Source organism: Hippoglossus stenolepis, chromosome 7 (genome assembly GCF_022539355.2).
Source record: "Hippoglossus stenolepis isolate QCI-W04-F060 chromosome 7, HSTE1.2, whole genome shotgun sequence".
NCBI lineage: Eukaryota > Metazoa > Chordata > Actinopteri > Pleuronectiformes > Pleuronectidae > Hippoglossus > Hippoglossus stenolepis.
In genome coordinates, this window is record NC_061489.1 from 23,607,296 (window position 1) to 23,630,946 (window position 23,651).

Here is a 23,651-nt window from a genome sequence, read left to right on the forward strand (position 1 = left end):
TGGTGAGTCTGTCTGTATTTTACATGTGAAATTTGACGGACTCCTTTTGCATGTGACGCCTCGTAATTCACACAGCTTCTCACTGAGGTGCTTCAGAATCACGTTTCTTTTCTTAATGCCGCTTGAGAACAAGAAAAACAAAACATGAGAGCGTCTCAATTAGCTGCTGCCGAGCTGCAGAGGCAGACGTTGGTTTAGTTAAAGATGCACTGAGGCGGCACAATTATTGCAATTTTCAAAGTAATGGGAGGGAATTAAGTTTAATGTTGTGTAAATACTTTGCATAATTTATGTGATGATAATATAAAGGAAGTTCTGCTTTCTCCCGGAGGATCCTCGTCTCTGTACCTCCTTTTTTTTTTTTTTAAGCGAACAGAACAAAACAGGCGCTTTTGGTTGAGGCGGCGGTGCTGCTGGTCTGCTGACTGCTGGAATCCCATCTGAAGCGCGCTGCTTTGTAACCAGGAGTTTGAATATTTTGAACATGATCAGTGTTCTGAGAGTTTAAAACAAGCTCCACTCTCCTGGCTGCTGCCGAAGCCCAGGAGTGCATCCCCTTCTGATGAAACTAACATGGAATGAAATAAAAAACCTGTGCTTCCAGGAGAGGTTCCCCATGGAAACGCAGCCCGAGACCTCGATCAGAGTCGGTGCTTTGCTCGCCTCCATATTCCTGCAAAAACCTCAACATCCTTTCAAGCGTGTTCCTGCTAATGATGAGATGTGGTCTGTGATCGCTTAATTTTTAACTAATCCTGAGAGCAAATTTTGCCAGAAAGAGAAGCCAGGGGACGGGTGACGAGGGGTCAGCGGGGCCACGGTTGGTTAACATCTTTTGTGCGTCCAGGATTTTGATGAGACAACGAGCACAATGTACACTCGTCCCGTTTCTCCGGCGGCATTGTGTAACGTGGCCTGTGAGAGAATGCTTTTTAATCTTTCTCTCGGGTAATGAGCAGCGGAGCAAAAGGAAACAGAGACTCAATTTGTTCTGCTCCTAAGGGCATGAAATACAAAACGTAATGAAAGAGCGGGTCCAGCAGACAGTGTTCGCTCGCCACAGCCCAGAGAATAAGGATGAGAGCACCTTCAATTACAGCATGACTCCGGTGGCCCCGTACCGATGGCCCTGTGAATGCTTCCTTAACCTGCACCTTCATCTGCTTTGTTTGCTCCACTTGTTGCGTCTGTGAACTGTGAACCGGGCTCAGCCATTATAGGTCCAGGCCGATCAGACGCGCGGCGCCGTGGGACGACTCGTGCTTCCTTTTTTCAGTGGGAAGCTCCGAGCTAAGACTTCTAATCTCCCGTTTGGCCCGAGGCAGCCCTGCTTAAGCCCGGGCAAATCACTGCCAGGATTACATCAAAATTAGAGGATTAATTTCAGCCGTTTCTTCCGAGTGGAGTATAACTCGAAGTTTAGGTGATTATACTGGAAGCGGAGAGACGTTCAAACTCTCCGGTAGTTTTTAATTTTCACATTTCCTATTTTTCTCGATGTTAAACTGATCAATTTGCTCCTGCGGCAGCATTACAAGTTTTGGGTGCACGAGGTCCTTAAAGGTGAAGTGTGTACGATTTAGTTTCATCTAAGTTGTTGTTTACTTTATCCTAGAATTGACCTTTTATATTTAAATACTTTATATTAACATCTGGAGCGTCTCCTCTCTACGGAGGCCACCATGTTTTTTACAGTAGCCCAGACTGGACAAACTAAATCTTGTTTTACGTGAGTTTTTATGACGACTGAAGCTGCCACAGATTCTCTCTCATGTTTGGAAGAGGAGGGTGAGGTGAAGGGTGTTCAGCTGCAACATGCAACCTCACCACTAGATGTCACTAAATTCTACACACTGAACCTTTAAAATGTAAGAAACAAATCTCACGTATCTTTTTCGTATAAATCTGTAAATTATATTAAAAGATATTTCAACCATTGTTAATAAACCCAGAAACACAATGAAAAAGCTGTTTCTGCTTCACCACTTTCAGGAGAGAACAACAGAAACGTCTTCCATCAAAACATAATTCAACACAACAGAACAAATGTTTCCACCAAGTTGAGCCAAACGTTCTGAGACAAACACCGAACGTCACCGGCTCCATGAAGCCAGGGAATGTTGCCCGGCTGTTGCATCACATTGTGTGATAATATACAAGGTGTTCTTGTTGCAATGTCCACTTGTCCATGTGTGTTGAAATATCAAGTTGCAACGAATCCTATACTTAATATGTAGGTGATTTTAGTGAGAACTTATTTAAAACAATAGCTTTTCTTGTGTTTGTATAATGCATGATTTTGTATTCATTCATTAGCTAAGAGACATTTCTGTGCATTTCTCTGTAATATTATATGATCTCCACTTCAGTATGTCAAGTGTTTTGATTTAGTGAATGTTGGGATTCGGTGCTTTATAAAATAAAACTGAATTGAAAAGGAAATGCAGTTAATTTGTTTCTTTGCACATTATCCATGTTGCAAAATAACATGTAACCGAACTGTGCAGGGTATTTTTTTTCCCGCCTGGTCACACTTGGAGTCGCAATGTGACAGACCACATTTATTCCTCCTTCACTATAAGAGCTGTGTGCATGTGATAGAGACAGAGCGGCAGGACTCGGCACGGAGTGATATGAGACACATCACGGACACAGAGAACAGAAACGACTGAAGGGAAATGAACTGTTCTGGTTTCACACGGCCTCATTAGAAGCGCACTGAGGCTACAACTGAGGAACTTCTGTCCAAGTTCGGCAGAAAGTTCAGAAAACTCTTGACAATAACATAATTGTTTCGGGGCTCACAGACACGCTGCCGGCTCGAGCTGTGATTTGAGAGAAGAAACAAACAGTGTCACCGCTGGTTTCTGACGGGATGGAGCAAATTGATTAATGAGTTAGTTCTCTTTCCAGCAAAAGGGGAACTACACAGGATCAGTTGTTTGGGTTTATTCGGTATAACGTGACAGTGGGATAACAAATGGTCCATCACAGCTTTCAGTGTTTTCTTATGTGAGCCCAGTGATGGACTGAAAATGCATCCAGGGGATAAGCATTATACATAAAGGATTTATAATAACAGGATCTTGAATTTAACTTTTGGTGCTGTTGCTCCTGACCTGAGCCGATCAGAATCTGTCAAGATCCGACGAGTCAGGTGATGATGAAATGAAATAGAGTTTGGGTTAAAATATCTACTTGATTTTTTTTACGCTGTTCGTCATGTCAGGGAAAACATCGGGTTCGGCTCAGGTTCAGACATGAAAAATTGAGTTTCTGTCGGGTTCGGGTCAGGCTCGGCTGATCGTGCTCGGTCGGGCTTGAACTGAAAACTCCAGCGTGCAGAGCTCTTAGCGCCGCTGCCACTCTCTCTTTGTCTTTCTTTACTCGCACCCGAGGACACAGTTCACGCTCACATGAGACATTAGCTACAAGTTAGTGGACTTAATTTTAAAAGAGCCAAAACAAACAAAAGCAAGAAAGAAAATCCTCAACCCAAACTAAAATAATGCAAAAATAAAAACAACACAGCAAGAAAAATAAAACACAGTCCATCAGTCATGCATCCTCCTCCTCCCCCGACACTAATAACAGTAAAACCAGCAGATCTACACACCAGGCAGCCACTTGGCGCTCGCCATGCTGGTGGTGGGCGGATACGCTGACAGAAATCTTCTTCAATAATGTCCTCCCTAACCATTCAATTACAGCCCCCTTGTATCTTAATGCTTCTGGAATACGCTGCGAGCTACAAACTCGATTTGCCGCTGATCCCCACGGGATAGAAACGTGTGAAGTTATAAGGAGAATTTTAAAGAAGAAAGTGGGCGACAGACGGCTTTAGCTGTTGGATGGAGGGAGGAGGGGAAGCAGGAAGGAAGTGATGGCTGGAATCGGACCGGAATGAGAAACTCCTCCGAGAGACGGGAGTTTGGAGGCGACTCAAACACTTTGAGTCCGGCACCTCTTCTGCGAGAGATTTATCAGAGGAGGAAGTGGCCTTGGCTCCTCTTTTTGGTCTGATTTGAGGCCTGAGGGACTCGGCCTCCTGGGAAGGATCAACCTTCACTGCCCAACCCGTAATTAGTGATTAACGGTGAAGTCCAGGCTTTTGATTTACTCTGCTCTTCTCCCAGAATGGGATGTTGACCAGTGACACGGCAAGAGCTAAATCACCTATTGCACTGGAGGCAACAAGCTTGTCAGGGAAAAGAGCCTGGGCCTGCAGGACGTTGCGAGGGGCCGGCTGCATGAAGACAAATTGCACCAAGGTTGCTCAGCCAACCCCCCACTCCATCCTCTATCATGCTCTGTCGCTCTCTTTCTTAAACACATGCTCACTTGCTCTGTCTCTCTTCACCAAGTCTTTCATTCCTCCAGCACACTCCCCCTCTCTCCATCTCAGTGATGTTCAATATTACTAAGGCTGAACGGTTGTGTAGCCCCCGATTGCTTTGGCTTTGACATTCTGAAGTGAAGATAAAAGTGCTCTCCGTGATGCAGAGTATTCATAGCCCATACACAAAGACACGAAAGGGAAAGAAAAAAAAACATCCCGAAAACAGCAAACACATCCGTGTGAACACTCTGATCTTGGCTCAGTTGATTTGTGCAAACTCTCTCCCGAAGAAAGAAGTATTGTGTCTCTTGCTTTTTTTTTTGATTCTGCAAACGAGTGACTCTGTGGACCTCAACGTCAGAAAATAGTCTCGACTCTGAAGCTCACACGCTCCGTATACTTTCTTCAGAGAAAACACTTATGTCTGTTTTTAACGTTGAACTTCTACCACAAGCCACACACACACACACACACACACACAGTCTGGGTGTATTTTAGTTTTGTAATTGTTTCCCCGTTGCACATGGAGCCGCTCTAACAACATCATCATCATCAAGCCTTTGCACCAATCCAGGTTGCATTTCCTCTTCGCTATTAACACGTTGCAGATTCAATCTAGTTAAGAGGAGTTGTTTAATATAGTATATATAACCTGAGGGTGATGTTAATCCAAGGAGACACACATGGAAGCATGTTTAACTTTATCATTATTATTGCTTTGTGTGCAGGGAAATGAGAAAAGTAGATTGCACACTGTATATTTAGCTCATATGATAAAGAAGCAGATACAGACAAATATGACGACAAACATCCAATATTCCAAAACAATCAATTATATAAAATACATATTTGCACAAATCAAGAGGTCATTACCTGAACAGAAGTTATATATTATAGCTAAGGCCCAGATATGAGCCTTTCACAGACGTATCAGTGTTTGTTTGCCGATATAAAAGTTCTTTATATTTAGTTTTTTATAGATATTCATGATATGGTTTAGGGTTAACATATTGTGGGAATCACTGGTATTTAAAACAAAATATATTTTTGTCCTCAAAAATCAATATCAGTGGAGCTATTAAAATAGTCTACATTTTACAATAATGACATATTTTTTTATATACACAAACCAAGATTATTCCTCACTATGTATTTTGTCCAAATATTCACTATAACAGTGTGTAGCACAATATAATATCTTTTTTGAAGTTCTTATATATCTATATTGATTTGGTTTAATTCAAACTGTTCTCATTGAATTTGTCAATGATGATCTTTATAAGACCATCTGTATTCTTATAATCACAACAGCCCTTTTCTTGTGTATGACATGTTTCATAGCTTGTGCAAAATAGAGAAACCAAAGCAGCTCTGCTTGTCGTAAACAAGACGGTAAGAAGAGTGTAAACATCTGAGGTTTGTTATCTCGACATCACAGCCTTGTGATGAAGATCCTCTGAGCGTCTTCCAAGGTAACGACTTCAGTCAACATCGTCTGAGTCGTCCTCCACGTCTGCCCAAGAGGATTCATCAATGCTGATATGTTAGTGTTTGTTGATTTATTTGGAAAAAACTGTGCAGCTCAACTTTTACAAGGTCGAAGAACTTTTAAATTTGAATCTGAGAATTTCCACTTAAATATCATAAATAAAAGATTATTTAAAATGGTCCAAATAAAAACAAATTCTCAAAGCAAGAAATAATTGTGGTTTTTGCTGCATTATTGCTTTAAGAAGCTTATAAATAATGCAATGCTTTTTAGGTAATCATAATTATTACCTGCTTCTTCTCTCTTACTACAAACACTACAAAACTGCACTTACTGCAATAAGTAAACCAAAGAGCACTGAAGCTGTAGCATTTATTCTACTGAGGGTGTCGTGTCGAGTGAAGCCTTCACGACTCTGAGACACATCACTTTCAATCTGTTTGAAAGAGGCCAGTGTATTTAGCACCTGCATCAACCAAGCTTCACCTGCTGGAAAATGCAGAAAGCCTCCAATCACCTGTTGAGAGAAGAGGAGCGATGGGTTTATACTGCCCTGCTAAACAGTCCTGACAGCCAGAGAAGCCCATTGAACCTCTCCTAGTGAGAGGGCATTAGATATTTCGAGGGAGGGTTTCACCGAACTTAGAATTCAACCCAGAGCTGAAGCGTTCGTTTGTTGAATCCAGAAAAGTCTTTGACCTCCAGTTGTGTAACTGTCCTCAGAACCAGCTGCACTGTCGGCAGCAAGACAGTCACTGGGCTTGTGGGCCGAGTAGCACAAGTATAAGCTGAAGTATACGATAAGCACTCATTCATTTTACTGTATTTACTTGGCATCATGTTTGCACAGGACTAAAGATCTCCTTCTCAAACATAGGTCCAACATCTGCCTGCCTAAGATGCTAAAAACGTGTCTACGTGTGTGTGTGTGTGTGTGTGTGTGTGTGTGTGTGTGTGTGTGTGTGTGTGTGTGTGGTGATGAGTGAGGCCAATGTTTCTACTGCTTCTACTTTGCTTTTAGACATTTGTTTGAAGCCCTTGGTGTCTTCTGCAAAAACATAATGTACAGTGACAGTTACGTATAATCCATAATTCAGATTCTTATCTGTGCTGCAGAATTGTAAGTCATTCAGGGTATACAACACAAATAAGTAGCTTGTCTTGACAAAAAGCTTTTCAGGGTAAATATATATAATATGTGCTGTTAAAAAATACAATGCCTTCCCTTTATCATCCAATTGAATAGGAAAGAACAATCCTCTGTTGAGAATCACTGAGTGCATTGGCCTGTGCACTTCAGGATCACTTCAAATAAAAAAAAGTAAAAAGGCTAATTCAAGTTCTTTTTAAATCTCTCTAATACATTCCAGATATAGAAAAGCCACATATTGGAAAATGAGGCATGAATTATGAAACCATTCTAAGACACTTGTGGCAGCATGTGAATAGAATCCTCAGCAGGGGTTACGACAAGTAAAAGCCTGAGTATCCATTAATTGTCGCTGTGCCAGGCACAAGTTCTGCTAATGTGAGGATTACGTCAGACTTAGAAATGGGCAAAATGATGATATAAAATATAAATAAAACAAAAGTAGACAAATGTCTAATCAAACTAAGAAATAAAAGAAAGAGAAAACACTAATACAACAAAGACAAATGGCATCTATCTAGAGGTGCGTTCATGGACCCTGGGACACACCAGCATGTGGCTACGTCCGCTAGCTTAGCCATTTCCAGTGGACTTTTAGGCTTAAAACACAGTGTATTGACCTTGTTTCGAGTCGAATGTGAATGTCGGGGCTTGGATGAAACCACAGGAGCTGTATGGAGGCATGTTGTGTTTTTTCTGTTGTTTTATTACGTCTAAGGTGTGGGTCACCATTGACTTAAATTGTATTGGATACAAAGTTTACCCCTGAGACTCCAGAGTTGTTTTTTGGACTCAAACACTTCTCAAACACGGCAAAGTGGTGAGTAGATAATGAGTTAATTTTCATTTTTTCAGTGAACTACCCCATTAAGTCACAAATGCCATTGTCACTTGCCACTTACCAACTCAGCCATTACTGTGTTGCCAGAGGCATATTCTGTTTACGGAGTTAATGGCAAATCACTGGTGATGTGAACATAACGCTCAGATACAGATGTTGCCCTTGATAAAAAACACAGTCAACTCTAACCCACCTTGAACTCAAGCAATCTATGGCGGCCACTTTAAAATTACAATATGACAGATCTTATTACAGCCCATCTTGGTTTTCCACCAGTCCCTCCTCGCCTCAGCAGAAATCAAAGAGCTGTATCTCCTCTAGCCGTGTGCTCTGTCAGGAGGTGTCAGGGTTCAGATCGATATCTGGGCACCACAGAGCAACGAGCAGGGGCGAGATGGATCCTGAAGTACAGCACAAACAGCATTTATACTCCACTTGATAGAAAAGTACAATTAAGGTCATTACTGTGAATCAGCTGAATAAATAATGTGTACTGAATAAATCAAGTTTTACAAGGAAAAAACAGTGGAGAGAAGCTGAGAGGAGGGAAACTGATGTACATCAAAATAGGGCTAACGTCTTTTACTTGGTGGGTGATTTAAAACTTGCCACAATAATGAATGAGCCCTGTGCAGTGTGATGTGGAGTAGGATTTGTTGGGGACGTGGTTAAATGCCAAATCAACCCGGAGGGAGCGTTCACACAGATTCTTTCCAAGCACTCGCCCATTCATTTTCATCGATGTCTGTGAAGCAGCACGTCCGGACGCTCGGAGAATGCGTTTAGTAGGTGCACCCAAACTAATAACATTTAAACTGTGTGGTGCACAAGCACAGCCGCCTGTGATTGTACAGCCGACCTGAAAGGGGCTTAAACAGCACTTTGGCACAGGTCGCTGTCTGCCTCACATTTAGAGGCTTTTTTCAAAACGCGACCCAATCTGACTAATGTTAATCTACCTAATAGAACATGTGCATTGCTTACATTGCCTGGGTGTGATAGCAGACATCAAATATACTCAGCGGTAAGTCAAACATCAGGTGCACTACACTCCAGACGTATTTCTTTTACCTTCACGTTGAGATATTACTTGCAGCAAACTGCGAGCGTGACCTTTCCTGAGTTTATTTGGGCGGTGATCACAGATGCTGACCGGTCGGCTGCAGATGACAGAGCTCCCTCGCTGCACCGACTGCACACAAGTGCTTTCTGCTATCTTGTTTTTTAGCAGAGTGTGCAGCTCTAGAGGCAGTGGAGAGAGTAGTGGATGCAGAATTGTATTTATAGAGGCACAAATGTATACAACACAACGTAGCCTGTAATCATTCAATTGCAATAATTGCAGTTCAGCTGCAATGACTGACTGGGGCACAGGAAGAGGTTGAAGTACTGTGCGGTACTCATAGTGGTGTTTGCAGGTAGCTGCTGTACATACTCACATAAATGATGAGTTATTTCTTATGAAACTTTAGTATTTACTCGAGTGAACAATATTCAAGGTCGCTGCCGTGCGAGTTTATACAATTACATTGTACATTTACCAATGTGTCCGTCTTGTCTCTTGTCTCGGTCGTGCAAATGAAAGATGTCAGGGTCTGCCAGTCAGTGCCCCGATGTATCGTGACACTCCCACCAAAAAGTTGATGACGTGCTATCACATCATGATGGATGGCGCCTTATCTGTGTACCCATGATGCACTGGGCCATCACTCACCAAATTATTCAACGATGACAAGGGGCTGACTCTCAGTAGCGTGGCAGACATCATTCATATCTGTAACATCATCTAATTAAAAGACATCACTTCTGCCAGACAGTTTCCTACTGCAAGCCGAGGCAAATTGATTCTCAACACAACCCCCCCCCTTCCAGTCCCTTCTAATGCAGGAATGAATAATGCATTGACATTAACGTCTTATCTTTTGTCCTGATAAACACAGTTGCCACACTTTGAATCGTGCACAGAGGTGTGCAGCAGCGGCGGGCCCTTATTAGCAGAGCCGTCAGACAGGTGCAGTTTTCATGGGGGGAGTCAGGCGGCGTTTACTGCCGTTCGTCTTCCAAGCTGCGCCCTAATTCTGGACACACTGCATCAACGGATTTACTTTATGACGGCGCTCGGTTTTACGACAGCGCTTTAAGTATTTGCATCAATTTTTTTTTTATAGCTGCCACTCACAGATTATGTCAGCAATGAAGTGAGAAACTATAACTTGTCAATGCGTGTTTGCCTCAGGCGCTGTGACCGTGGGCTGTAAGACCAGATACTTCCACGCTGCCGGTCCATGTTGCTGCACTGCATCACTCGTCTCCGGGCTACAGCTGCTGCAAGCCAATGTAATACATGTTCAAAGCCATGGCTCGGGCCATTATTGAGGACGCCTGTCACTGGATTATGTCGACGGCTCTGCACCCCCGTCCACTCAGATGACAAAAATGTGTAAAAGAAAAAGAGCAGCTCATGTGTGAGATGCTACACGGTTGATTTATAAATATATACAGAGGAACCTCAATGGATCGTCCATGCAAAGGAAACCTGAGCGACTACTGTTTACTTGATTAAAACACATCATAAGACAGAATTCATCACCAAGCACCATTAATTCCCTCGGCAAAGGAGGTTGAGTTATTGATTTGTATGTTAGTTAGCAGAACAACACAAACACTATTGAACCTATTACTAAGAAACTTGGGGGAAAGATGTTGTATGGGTCAGGAAACATTACATTTAGCTGCAGATACGAATAAATGTGCATAGATGAGCACAAAGATGGCTCTTGGTTTGTGAAAGACAAGATCTTTCACTGCAACTGCAGCAGAAATTGTGAGATCTGACTCTCTCCGTGGACGGTAACAACTTTACGGATGATACAGCGAGAGATCACGCGGCATGTAGTGCTGCATATGGGGCTGGAAATAATGTTGAACAAAGCTATGCAATGCAACAAAACACCAAGTTAGAGATCTTGTATGTTATTATGAGAAGTGTAACTTCCTAGTGTGAAGAAGGAACAGATCCAGATCCAGGGGTAGATCCATTTGGATTTCATCAATTTCTTTATATGACATTTTTGTCTCAGAGTAATTCATGGATTTAGATTTTTTAAACCTGACATGTTTTGAGGACTGACATTTGGTGCAGATCCAAATAACAATCCGGATCTAATGAACTTAACAGTGGTTTCATAAGAGGACCGTTGGGTCTGGTGGAGGCATGACCTTCTTTTTTCCTGGGATCAGACCACACGTGATAACGCTTTGAAAAAAAGCTGCATCTCTGCAATCTGCTCATTTGCACCAGGATCATATCCCTTGGTTGCATGAATATAAATCTCATGAAAGTGGATGAATTGTAGTGTTCGGTGCAGCTGTTAGTCTTTAGAGGAGGTGGATTTGTGACCTTGTTATCTGCCTCTTTCGTTCTCAGCTGCCTCACAGGCATATTGAGGGTCTACCTCCAAGGCACCTAAGTATTTAGCAGAGTGGAAGTAGTTTTACCTGTGAATTAAATAAAGAAGACAAGACCTCCAAGAATGTAAGACTCGTCTGAATTCGGTATTAGACGAACAGGGGTGAAATGGCTTCGAGTTCTCCGGCAGAGTGTCGGAATATCTCGAGTCAAGAAGTTGACAAAGACACAAAAACCACCTCAGTCGTAAGAAGCACATTATTGCTTGATTAAAAAAACACTTCATTTGTTAAAATAAAAAAAAATTCCACCTGACTATAGAAGCAATTCAAGTGTTTTAATGAAGCATTTACATAATAACATCATTTTTCTAACGACGTCGCGCGGCAGGTAAGGACAAAGAGCGGAGGAGAGGTGGTGAAGGAGAACAATGAAACAGGTTTGAAAGGGAAGGAACTCAGAAGCCACAGAGGGAGAGATTTACCGGCAGGAAATATTCCATTTCTTTGTGAGCGGTTAAGCTGCAGGATCTGAAAAAGTGAAGAGGAGGTAGTTGGAGTTGGAGCAACTCAACTCTTCAAGGAAACGCAGGCAGCTCTCCACGGAGCGGCTGAGGTCCCCCCTCGTTTCATGGGTTTGCCAGGAGGGCTTTGCTCCCACACATCCACGTGTGATGTGGAGATTAGCAGACGAGACCAGACTTTTTCCACTTTGCCATTTGCTCTCCTGATGTTTTTACTTTTCATTTCATAATTATTGTCTCTTCAAGGAAAGCGCTTTAAATACAAAAGGGGCTGATGAGTTGACGGTTGATCGTGAATTCTCTCCCACTGCTAAATGTGTCAAGCCAGCCAAATGTCAGAGGATATTCTGCGAGGGGATATCGAGCCGACTGAAAATGTCAGAACCATGAAAGAGATCACGAGGAGGAAACAAGGGAGGGAAGCCGCTGCACATTTGTTGTCGCGTCTCAGATATAGAAGAGCACCTGTCGTCATTATGTTTCCTAATGAGGAGGAGGCAGGATGCTACTATTTCATAATATTTGTGACCTGCTTCCTTTTCCTCCACCGGGGGGGTTTAAATCCTTCATCCATCGATCCCGACGGACGGAAAACATCTGAAGACCCACAATACACAAACAACCTGCAGTTCAAAGTGAGTGAACCTCTGGCAGGATATCAAACACTCCTCCGAGTTTATCGCCGTCGTAAACTTTGAAACACGGCCCACGTTTTCCAAGGAAATGCGACAGACTGACTGGTTCAGACGTTAAGAACAAGTCGGTCGCTCCTCCGATTTCAGAGACACAATCAAAATTTAATTAGAGAACCTTTGGTTTTTTATGGAGCCCGCGAGGTTTATACATTTTAAGACACGCAGCTTATATTTTATGCCGTTAAATGTGAAGCAAGCCGCTCGTCACACTGTGAGGTTTGAAATAAATGTACGTGAATTTATGATGTTTGTAAAAGATTTTCTGCTGCTCCAACAGATTTCAGTTGTTTCAAGTTTTCTTTTATCTTTTGAAGGTTGATAAGTATTATTACATTAAGGTCCCAGTAAAGATGATGCAGATACTTTTTCCTCAGTGTTTATTGATTGAGACGATAAGAGCATAAAATTCAAAGTGTGCAATTAAACACTTGAGGAGATAATGAAGGTGTTGGTGCACATTGTTTCTCAGATGATGTAAATGACAAATGAAAAAGGAAAATATCACACGTTGTTGGTTCATTCTTTTTCCACAATTTCAAAGCTCAAAATGCGTTTTTTTTCTTCATCACTCAAACATATTGTGTCGAGTCATTTATTTGAGTTTGGCAAACCAAGCTGTGCACTCACCGAAAGCCGTGTAGAACTCCTCTTTTGTCAGGTGCTCGTCGTCGTTGACGTCGTTGTACTTCAGCAGGTCGAACAACGTGCACTCAGAGAAGTCCTTGGACAGGCCCTCTTGTTTGATCACCTGAGAACACAATGATGGTTGGTTAAAGTTTACAGTGTATTTTAGTCTAAATGTCCTCATTTACACAAGCACCTGTCATCAACACATCAACTAACATTTATGTATCAAGAAAACATGGTTTGCAGGACGTGTATCTTTTAGGATTTGTATTTCAGTCTCAAAATTGTTGATACTGAATAAATTGGTCAAATATTCGCTGAAAACATCTTTCATTTGTTTTCCACCCAAATATCCATTATTGCTTAGGGAATATAATACTTTAAAAGTCCAATTACTTTGAATATGGTTCACTATGTGTTTATTAACCTCTCCTAATCAAAACAGCAGACTGGACTCATGATGGAAACTCACGAATATTCCTTTCATCTATATCAGAGAGAGGATATTTTGCCATTTAATATAAGTAGTATGCAGAAACCCTCTGTGTCCATGGTACGTATCTGATCTCATTACATGTGTGTAGGTCCTAAAGAGGCCGATAACCCTACGCTAAGGTTTGAGATGTGTCATGTTTAACAGGCATTTTACTACAGTGATTTTGATCTTGTTCTGTAAACATCGTATACATTTATCTAAATGTAAAACAGAACATGTGACAACCTTGGCCCCCAGAATAAAAACGATATGCATAATGTTTTACAGAGTAGTGAACCCTGTGTGTTTTTTTTAAATAGATAAGAAAAAGTACATGAATTTCCTCTGAAATGGAGTTCAACCAACACCGTGCAGGTTTGTATCCTCCTCCCTTCAGCTTCATGCTGATACATGATCCTGTTCACCAGCCTCCGCCCGGCACTGACACATCCATCATTCTGGATCAGCTGTCAGAACGCTGATCACAGGGGACGGCTCTGTACATCACGTCCCGTCCATCAGATCAATGCACCTCCCTTCCCCTACATTTAGGAGTCACCTGTAATGGCATGTCTTTAGTCGATCCTCGTAACTCTGCAGGAGACAAATAACCGTGGTGCTGCCTGTGTATTTCATATCTCATCTTTTTCTTCTTGTATTTATTTCATAGATTTGAAGCTGATCTACAAATAAACTTATCTAAATCAAAACTGAGCCGAAAGATTAAAAAAAGAAAGGTGTTGAATCTTGACTCTATTCTTCATTCTCTGGTCCGTCTTTGTGCTCAGACCTGAGAGTCACAGTCTTTGTTGCTGTCAGTGCTGAAGGGAAAACTGCAGAACTAGTGTGGGGCACCTGTAGAGAGATGTCTAACTGAGTCCCTCAGGATTCACACGTTGAATGAACTGTACGTGTGAGGAAAAGGTCACTGGTTCTAACACTTATTTCAAAAATAAACTCGGAATCTTTTTTTTTTTTCAAATTATGCCGAGAACTGCAGAAGAGTCTGCACATGTAAAGGGAATAAATGTTTAAAATAAATGTTTCTTTAGTTGCAGTGCGAAAAATCAGCGATAAGGAACTTTAAACCGAACACAGAAGAAATCTGAATCTTTATCCTCTGTGGAATAAATCCATTTTTAGACACGGCAGCTCAGGTAGACAGAGCCAGAGCTGCGTCCATGATACTATCTTCATATATGAGGGTTTTTTTGGGGGTAAATGGTTTGATTTTAAATATGAGCAACGCACATGGGGGGGGGAATAAGTTTTGATTTGCCATTTCAAAAAGGGCAACTGAGACTAAAAGGTCAGTGACAATTGTACACGATCCAGCAAGTCAAGTGAGCCAAGATGAGGATTTCCACCCCTGGAATTTCAAATGAGCGCTCCGATTATAAAGGAGGCTTCAGGACACGAGGGGGGGGGGGGCTCTGGTTTTATACTTTCAGCTGCTCATGAGACTGTGATTAGCTTGTCAATAAGCAAAAAGAAAACATGCAGATTGTCAAATGTAATCTTAGTAAATCTGAACCTTTAAGTATTTTAAGCTCACATTTTTCAGAGAGAAAATGAAACAGTGTTCTTCTAAGCTATTAAAAACTCAACATCAAAACTCATTAGCGGCCCAGTGAGCAGGATTTAGGGGCTGTATTGGCAGGAATGGAAGAAAGATTCATAATTAAGTTTTAATTGGTGTATAATCACCTGAAACTAAGATGAATTATTGAGTTTTCAGTTCACAGGGAGCTGGTCCTCCTCCACTGAGCCGAACATGAAGCGCCAGCAGCCAACAACACACTAAACCGAACCCTGGCTCTGAGAAGGTCTCTCACATTTTTAAATTACCGGAAGAAAACCATAGATTCTCCTACATATGTTGCGGAGGGAAATCATAATAACTGAATGCATGCACACTAACGTTGAGGGACATTGAAACTATCATCAACCATCTTTAACTCTGAGATCTTTTGGATTGATGAAGCACTTTCACTCTGATTTCATCGTGCAATTATTCTTTACTAATGCAGTGTCAGTTCTACACCTGATGGATGAATGGAGGGATTTTGTTGTGAGGTAGAAGAAAGAAAGTTGTTTCTTGTTTTGGATGTTTGTGCAGCTTCCTATGAATGCAGCCCAAAAGAAAAACAAGTTTGGGCTGCAGTATGATGGGGACAAGATCTAGAAATCTATTGTTCTTACAGAGCTGTGTGTAAATCAAAGTCACAGAAACTTGGATTCAGACGCATGTTAAGAAACATATTTTTGGGATTCCGTTGAGAAGCCAATAAGTTTTATTTAAATTCTAACCCTTTCTGAAATCTCCTCCTCTCTTGCTGTCTTTTAAAATATGTTTTTTCTGATGTTACTGACAGTTTAGGAAATCTGTCAACCATTCCACAGGAGATGTGGATGTTAACTGTTGCCGACTTGCTCGTGCCACTCAAACATCGAGAGGAAAACGTGGAACAGAATAAACGCATTAGCACCTCAAGGTCTGAAAATCAGCCCAGAGTAATATCCGATGGGTTGAAAGGTCTTACTCAAATTCACACTCGGAGTGAACTGACAATATTATTCCACAAAACACAGCACAACACTGTTGACTATGCATTTCACCCGCTGAGCATTGATTTCTCTCATTCTGGCCCAGTTGAATGTATAAAACATGGAAAAATATGTAAATAATATGAAGATATGACAAAAATATCCAAATTTCTGAGGCATCACTTAGCAGCTTTGAGCTCAAACTACAAAGATTTATTCACATGAATCTAATGAGACCCCCCCTGGTGGGGTCGAGGCTCCTGACAGGGCTCACCAAGGTGCCCCCTCTTCAGACAGAAGATCCTATTGAATCAGCAGGAAACTGACCTCCGAACGGCAACTGCTGCAGTGGATCTGAAAAACGCTGCAGGTTGCTTACACGTTCCATTATTCAAATACTTTCTCTATTAAATCAGTCCTCGGGTGCGGGCCGGCTTTATTGTTATGCACAGAATATCTTCCTTCCTCGTGGCAGCAGCAGAAAGCTCCTTTTCACCACCGTCCCTGTTGGCAGCGCTGGTCAAAGGCTGCAGCCTCGCATGAGCATGAGGCTCCTTTGACCCACATTGCTTTTCAAAGGGTTTACCTGCAGCCGCGCAGCTCAGGGGGGGTAGTTTAAACACCAGACATCAAAGTGGGCAGTTTAAACACCTGAGTGCACAGGGTGTTTGTTTCCTTTTTCTTCTGGTTTTTTGATTTTGTAAAAACATAACCGTGGTTTTGACGGCCTTGAGAGGATTCTTTAAGAGGGAGGTGGGACAGAATGGGAAGCAGCTCTTTCTACCTCCTGTATAATACAAGATGAGAAGCTTGACTCCGAGATTAAGTTGTTGCGTTTACCTTCATGTTCGTAAAGCTGCTTTCAGCCGCTTTTTTACCTGTATTGTCTTGTACCTGTGCAAATGGCAATAAACATCCATCCATTCAGACATCCATCTATACATCTATCTAATTCTCCGGACGTTTTCAGGAGAACATCTCAACTCACCCACAGTTTTGTCTTTCAATGTCTCGTTTTGTTCTTACCTGTGAGAGCTCGCTGGATTCGATCTGACCGTTACTGTCCGCGTCAAAGCGTTTGAACATCATATCAACCAGTTGCTTCCTGGCAGCCATGTTGTCCTTGTGGGCGCCGTGCATGCGAGACCCCGTGTACCTCTTGTCATGCAGATCCAGAGTCTTGGTTTTCAGCCGGCGGTAATCGCTCAGTCTGCAGTCATCATCTGGGGATAAAGGGAAAAAGGGGCTGTGAGGAAAAATGCTTTTTCTTTGTTTGAATAAATAAAAAAATATTAAAATGTTAAGAGGAAGTCTAAATAGATAAATATCTCCTAATGATTCCCCAGTGCAGAAAGAGCCCCCTGATTAAAAGCACTGAACTTAAGAATTGGATGCTGTGTTTAAAATCTCAGCCAATTAGTACCTGTGAAAACTACAATCCCCCCGTAGACTCACATTATTTAACAATAAGCTGCTGTTTATATTCAGCAAAATCCAAATCTGAGCCTGTGCTGTGATTGTCTGCCGCACAATAACAACAGGATGGCAATAATAACTGGATTATTCCTCTTCCCAAGGGGGAAGCTCAAACAGGCGTGCAGCATCCCACTGCCTCCAAATCGGAAAAAAGGAGCAGTCCCGTCTCCACAAAGGAACTGACGAACAAATTCATCACACAGGTGTCAAGAGCTAACGCTGACAGCAACAGAAAACACGACGCCGATGTATTTACAATCCGCCATCAAAGGCCCCAGATCAAAGAAGTCAACTACATGAAAGCTTTGGCGGGGGTAGAGTCGGTGCAAAGAGAAAATAATGACTACAACTACAGGTTGACACATGTCACATCAAATTCTCATTGTGGGACGCGGAAGTGTTTTTTTCCGCTAATAACAGTCGTATTAGCTGATGTCATTCAGCCCGAAAAGGGAAACTTTCTCGGGCACGGAGACGCTTTTTGCAGATCTCCGGGGAGGGAGGTGACATCGCCGCTCGCTCCGTCGTGATCACTGACTTTGGAGGAAACAGCAGCTGCGAGACAAATTCACTTTTGTTGCAGGGTGATGATCGGGAGAGAAGGATTTGGTGAGCGCGGTAATGAGATCTCCGGTCGGTGGAAGTCGGTGCTCGCTGGGAGCCGGTGACTTGTTATGCAGAAGAAGAAGAGCGACCTCAGAAACCGGTGACGTGTCATTATCCAACGCGCAGGATATTTTTTTATGTCTTATAGGTAAATTTCCCCCAGATGTTTCCTTCAGAGAGTATTTCAACGAGGGGCTTGGTGTGATCCTGACCCTCACCGTCATCTGGGTTTAAGAGGCTGGAAGCAACTCTCCTAACTCTCTGCCAGGTAGAATCAAAGAGTCTCCGTGTCCTCGTTAAGTCACAAGGAGAAGAAACTTTATTTCTGGAATTGAAATATTTAGAATTGTGACTGAGGAGTGTTTGAGATGCAAGTTATCGTGTTTATTTTGGCTTAAACTACATAAATACACAAGTCAGGAGTTATTTATATTCAGAATAATTTCATTTTCTCCAGATAAAGAGAAACAATGTGTAAACAAGAGAAATATCCATGAAATTAAACTGAACAAAGATGATTTTTGTGAGTAAATTGATCCAAATGCTTTGAGCCATGTGTTTGAAGGACGTCTCAGTTGTTTCTTGGCTGTTGAAATGTCACCCAATAGAAACCCCCTCTTGTCTGTGCTTGCTTTTCTAATAATGACTTGGAGAGCTGAATAATTGAGAGCTTGCTTCGCCAGGTGGAGAGAATTAGACACAAGCGAGGAAACCCTGGAACAACGCTTCGGTTTGTTGTTTTTTGCAGCTCCACCTGTCAGAGAGAGACAAACTGACTTGTTGACAGATGCTCGGGCTGAACGCTCAGTCTGGAGCTTCCTGCAGCCGGCAGGGTGTGAACGACAACTGCTACGTCTCCTCCACCAGCCGCTGCACATAACAAACCAAGTGGAGAATCTATTGAATTACAAGTTAAAACCGGTGAATGTGGCTGGTGAATTTCCCGGGAATGGAACCAGCATGTTTAATTACCACACTGGATGAACTTCTGCATATCTTGGGGCCGCGGCTGTTTTGACAGGCGTCAGTGCCAGACAAGCTGCCTTGGTCACAAATGGCAGAATGAATAAAAAAACAAAATGGCTGCTGGCGGACCCAGGAGATATGAAGGTCACCGACGTCAAAGGAACAGGCTCTGTCACATGCACACGCGCGCACACACACAAACACGCACACAGTCTACACATGTCCTTCATATCCAAACTGCACAGGAGAGCGTCAGCAGTAATTAGACAGTGTCTTCTCAGATATTATCTAAGCCAACTGTCCAGTTCAGCTCCACAGAAATCTGTTCACAGTTCAATCCATTTAATTGAGTTAGATTAATATTGTCAGTCTCATTAAACCCAGTGTTGGGTCGTGCTGCACATTCAAACTGGTTCCAATGAAAGAAAGATGCCTCAAATTTTAACCATTTAACTTTATATAACTTATAAAGTGTATCTGTAGATTGTTTATAAAGATGGATAACATGACAACTCCCCAATCATCTCAATCGCCCCCTGGTGGCTGGCTGCATGACACCTGCCTCCTCCATGTTAGTGAATGGTGCATGGAACGAACTACAAAGATGGTTTCTGTCGAATACATTTGTTCAAATGTAAATTTTCCCCTTCAGTGGGGTTTCAATTGATCATTTTACAGGATAGAAACAGGCCCATCAGCAGGACCTTGACACTGCGGCTTCACGACCACCATCACTACTACTCAGACTCTGGTTCCAAATAACGTCTAAGGTGCAAGATGGCTGCAGGATATCTTGTTTTCATTTCGGGGGGAGTGGAGATGCATCCTCCATTTTTATATACAAAACTAAATCAGCACTTTTAGCCATGATACTTTTAAAATATCTAAAAGTGAACTGATTCAAATCATCAGTGAAGAAGCCCAGATTTGAACTTCATGCCAGTCGAATATCCTGCGTTTTTTAAAGGAGAATAAAACAACCAGGGAAACAACATGTCGGGGAGCAAACAAGACATTGGCACCACTGAATCACGACTTTTATAAACCGCATGCACTGAATCTTTCACATCAGAGGTGAGGCTCCTGTTGGCTGCCAGCAAACACATTTCAATCTCTCACAAGTTCTTCCAGGTTCAACTTAACACTTTAAATAAGGGCTGTTCACAGTTTGATGTGTGGTGGTGGCTCTCTACCTGAGGTTGACTCTAATCTAACTGAGCACAGTATAGCAAAGAGGAATTTGGGATAATTTAAAGAAGGCTATGCTTATTTAAAAAAATACAAAATATCATAAGGATGCTCATTTATGTGGCTGGATTTCTTTGTGATTGTTCTCTGGCGCTGTGTAATTTAAGTGAATTTTATAAATTTAAAAATGATCCAATGCCGGTTTCGGAGTCTGAATAGAAGCTGCTCTTTTCAAATGTGTCGGAAAAACCTCTCGCATGTTTCCACAGATGTAAAAAAGTGTGACTTTTGCAAGAGTGAAGAAAATAACCCGCACTGTTCACCCGATTGTCCTCCTGTTCATTTTACTGCACAATCAACACCGCAAACACTTTGACCTTCACACAAGCTGCTCTAAGAAAAACACAGTCCTTGTATCTAAAGGCAAATGGGCTAAAGTTGGATTTTATGTTTGCTTGTTTGCTTTTTTTCCACTTGCTGAGAAAGATGAGAGGTTCAACCAACCGTGCACAGTCTCCTCTCCGGCGTGTTCTCGAACTGCTACAGCTCAATTACCACATATGCCAAAATCCACCTAATCTTCCAGTTTCCCCATGTGTAATCTTAAATTTTTTCCATTTACACTCATCTCAAGTCTGCTCATTTATAACACATACTAATGGCAGCACAGTCCTTGTTTACAACATCCAATTACAAGCTGAGTAAACAGCGTTCAAGGAGAGCTGACAGAGTTAGTAATAGAACCATCAACTGTAAGACTCCCACTAGAACGCTTTGGCGTAATGATATTTTTTCCGCAGTGTTCATGGATGAAACATGACATTCTGCAGCTGATGTAACTGAAGTGGTTGATGTGGAGTCCGGCTGTGAAAGTTTTTCCATTTCTCTCACAGGAGCTTTTACACTCGAAGTGTCATCATCCCTTTAGCTGTTATGAGAGAATCCATTACTACTAAAACTACTTAATACTAAAAAAGGAAAGTTTCTTTTCATTGCAGCTGTTAATCTGTCAAAGCGACTTTTAGCCAAAACCTAATGGTATTTTCCTGAATCTCCATCACTGCTTGCTTATGGCACATAACGGACACAGACATATCACAGTTTGCTTTACTGTACATTTTTGTTTAACCAAACTTTACTTCTGACAAATGTTTCTGATCACAAAAGCTTCATATGTACTTTAAACAGCTCGTCAGGTTCCACCATGAAAAGCACCAGCGTGTCTGATGTGGAGGTCAAGTGTCCACTCTGTCAGTGTATGAGAACTCATGTGTCGTTCCACGTCAGATCATTACACTTTTGGCCCATAACGCCACAGATATTAACAAGCTGCACTAAAAGTCACACACTTGTAGATATCAGCTCCATAAATATGTCGTAGAATAAGATTTTTCCATCAAGATCCATGAATGTCAACAGACGCCCTCTCAAAATGGAATGGCTTCCTCCCCGACCCCTACAGCTTCCTTCCACCAAGTTGTAGTGATCCATCAAGTAGTTTTTGTGTAATCCTGCAAACTATACTAATGCACAGGGGTGAAAACATAACCTCCTTGGTAGACGTTTACTTTGTTCATATGAGAAACCCATGCATCCAAATTCGCATGTGTCTCAGCTCCCGATTAAGGGATATGTGCTAACGAAGCTTGAACTTTTTGGGGTGACGCTGTGCACTGTTGTTTCGCATGTGTTAGTGATATGGAGCCACTCCAGGTCAGTAATGATATCTCAACAACGACTCAAGATCCCAAGAAAACCAAACACTTGCACATTATTAAGTAACTGGTGAAAACTTGACCAATTTCTTAAAGCTGTTATTTCTTTATATCGAGGAGAACCTACTTCATATCTCCCTTAATTACACTCTAAGAAAGACAAATTATTTATTTCATTAATACCATTAGTCAAACAGAGCGGCACACTTACAGGAGACGTTGTTATCGAAATTCAAAAGATTTGCTTTTAACCGTAAACTTTTGAATTACTGCTTTACTTTGGCAGGGTTTTGCTTTTTCAGCCATTTGTGGTTACAATAAATAGTAATTCATTAGCGTATCGAAGGAGCTGTTTACAGGCGTCTGATTAATAAAGAGAAGAAGTGAATGCTTTGGCAAGAAAAGGTTTTTTAAATAGCATCTTGATGTGCTAGAGCTTTATCTCGGGTGAACCCCATCAGTGTCTGTTTGCAGATTCAGGCAGTATACTGCATATGTAAAAAAGTAGAAAGTAGAAAATGTATAAAACCTTTTTTTGTGGTGGAGCAGACGGAGCTGCCTGAATCTGATAAATTGCCACGAGGGACAGAACATGAGATGATGCTGGTTAGGAGTGAAGCCTGGAAATGAAATGGAAATGAAATAAGTCTGAAAAATATAATCTGGCGGCGTGGAGCGGTGAACTTAGCAGACCTCTGTAGCGTCTCCGCTGGAGGAGAGAGCGCCTCCAGTCGGCATTACTCACTCAAAGCTTAGCACAGAGCAGAAACCCTGACAGAGCTGTCGGTGATCAGGTTGCATCGTGGGTAATAGAAGCACCAGGATTTGACACGGGAACCGAATCTGCTTCTAATGCATCAATGGTTTGTAGTATCATTGATAGACCACTGGTGCAGGTGAGGCTAGAACAATACGGTATTTTCTTGACCTTGAAATTCACTGTTTGGTATTTTTGCATCGTGGTGAAAAGAGGAGAGATTTAAACAGCTGGTTTTCAGAGGAAACGGAGTCACAGGCTGTTCAGATTCAATGTATTTCAACTGTGTTCCACTTGCATCTGATGGAACAATAACAAAATATGTTTCAAGCACTAAATATGTCCGCACCTGTCACATGACAGTTCACATCACACTCTGCATAATTCTACTTCCTGTCAGACAAAAACACAAAACATGATCTAATCTGTTTTGTTTCCTCACACGGTTAATGTAGATATATTAAGATTTATTTATTTATTATAAATACTGAAGAAGAAATCTGCAGCAATTATGAAATGATGCTGTGATTGTAAATGGAAACTTAATTAAGCTCAAACCCGATGAGATATATTTCAAGAATAAAGCGTGGAGCCAGAAAGTAGCCGACACGTTGCTGTGGTACAATCGAGATCTTCTGCAGAGCGCCGAGACTGAACAACCTGAATAATCATTACACAAAGAGGAATCCATCAAGGTCAATTGGAAAACTTCAGAGATTCAAGAAATTCAAAATTCAGCAGGTACAATCATGGTGCTTTTTCTCTGCTTCGTTTTCCCTCGGCAGTGCCGATGAAAAGCGCTGCAGAATAGTCAATGACTCACTTCAACAATGCAGCTCCTTCCGCCG

General features: G+C 41.9%; 1 protein-coding gene across 4 annotated transcripts in view; it reads right to left on the reverse strand.

The window, feature by feature from the left end:
• Positions 1-23,651, reverse strand: part of fstl5 (follistatin-like 5) — a 155,368-nt gene that overhangs the window by 57,055 nt on the left and 74,662 nt on the right. For all 4 annotated transcript variants that reach the window (XM_035162284.2, XM_035162282.2, XM_035162283.2 and 1 more), the window contains exons 5-6: positions 17,122-17,318; positions 13,074-13,194 (exon numbers count right to left, since the gene is read on the reverse strand). In XM_035162284.2, coding sequence (XP_035018175.1) covers positions 13,074-13,194; positions 17,122-17,318 — 318 coding nt within the window. The remainder of the gene's footprint in view (positions 1-13,073; positions 13,195-17,121; positions 17,319-23,651) is intronic.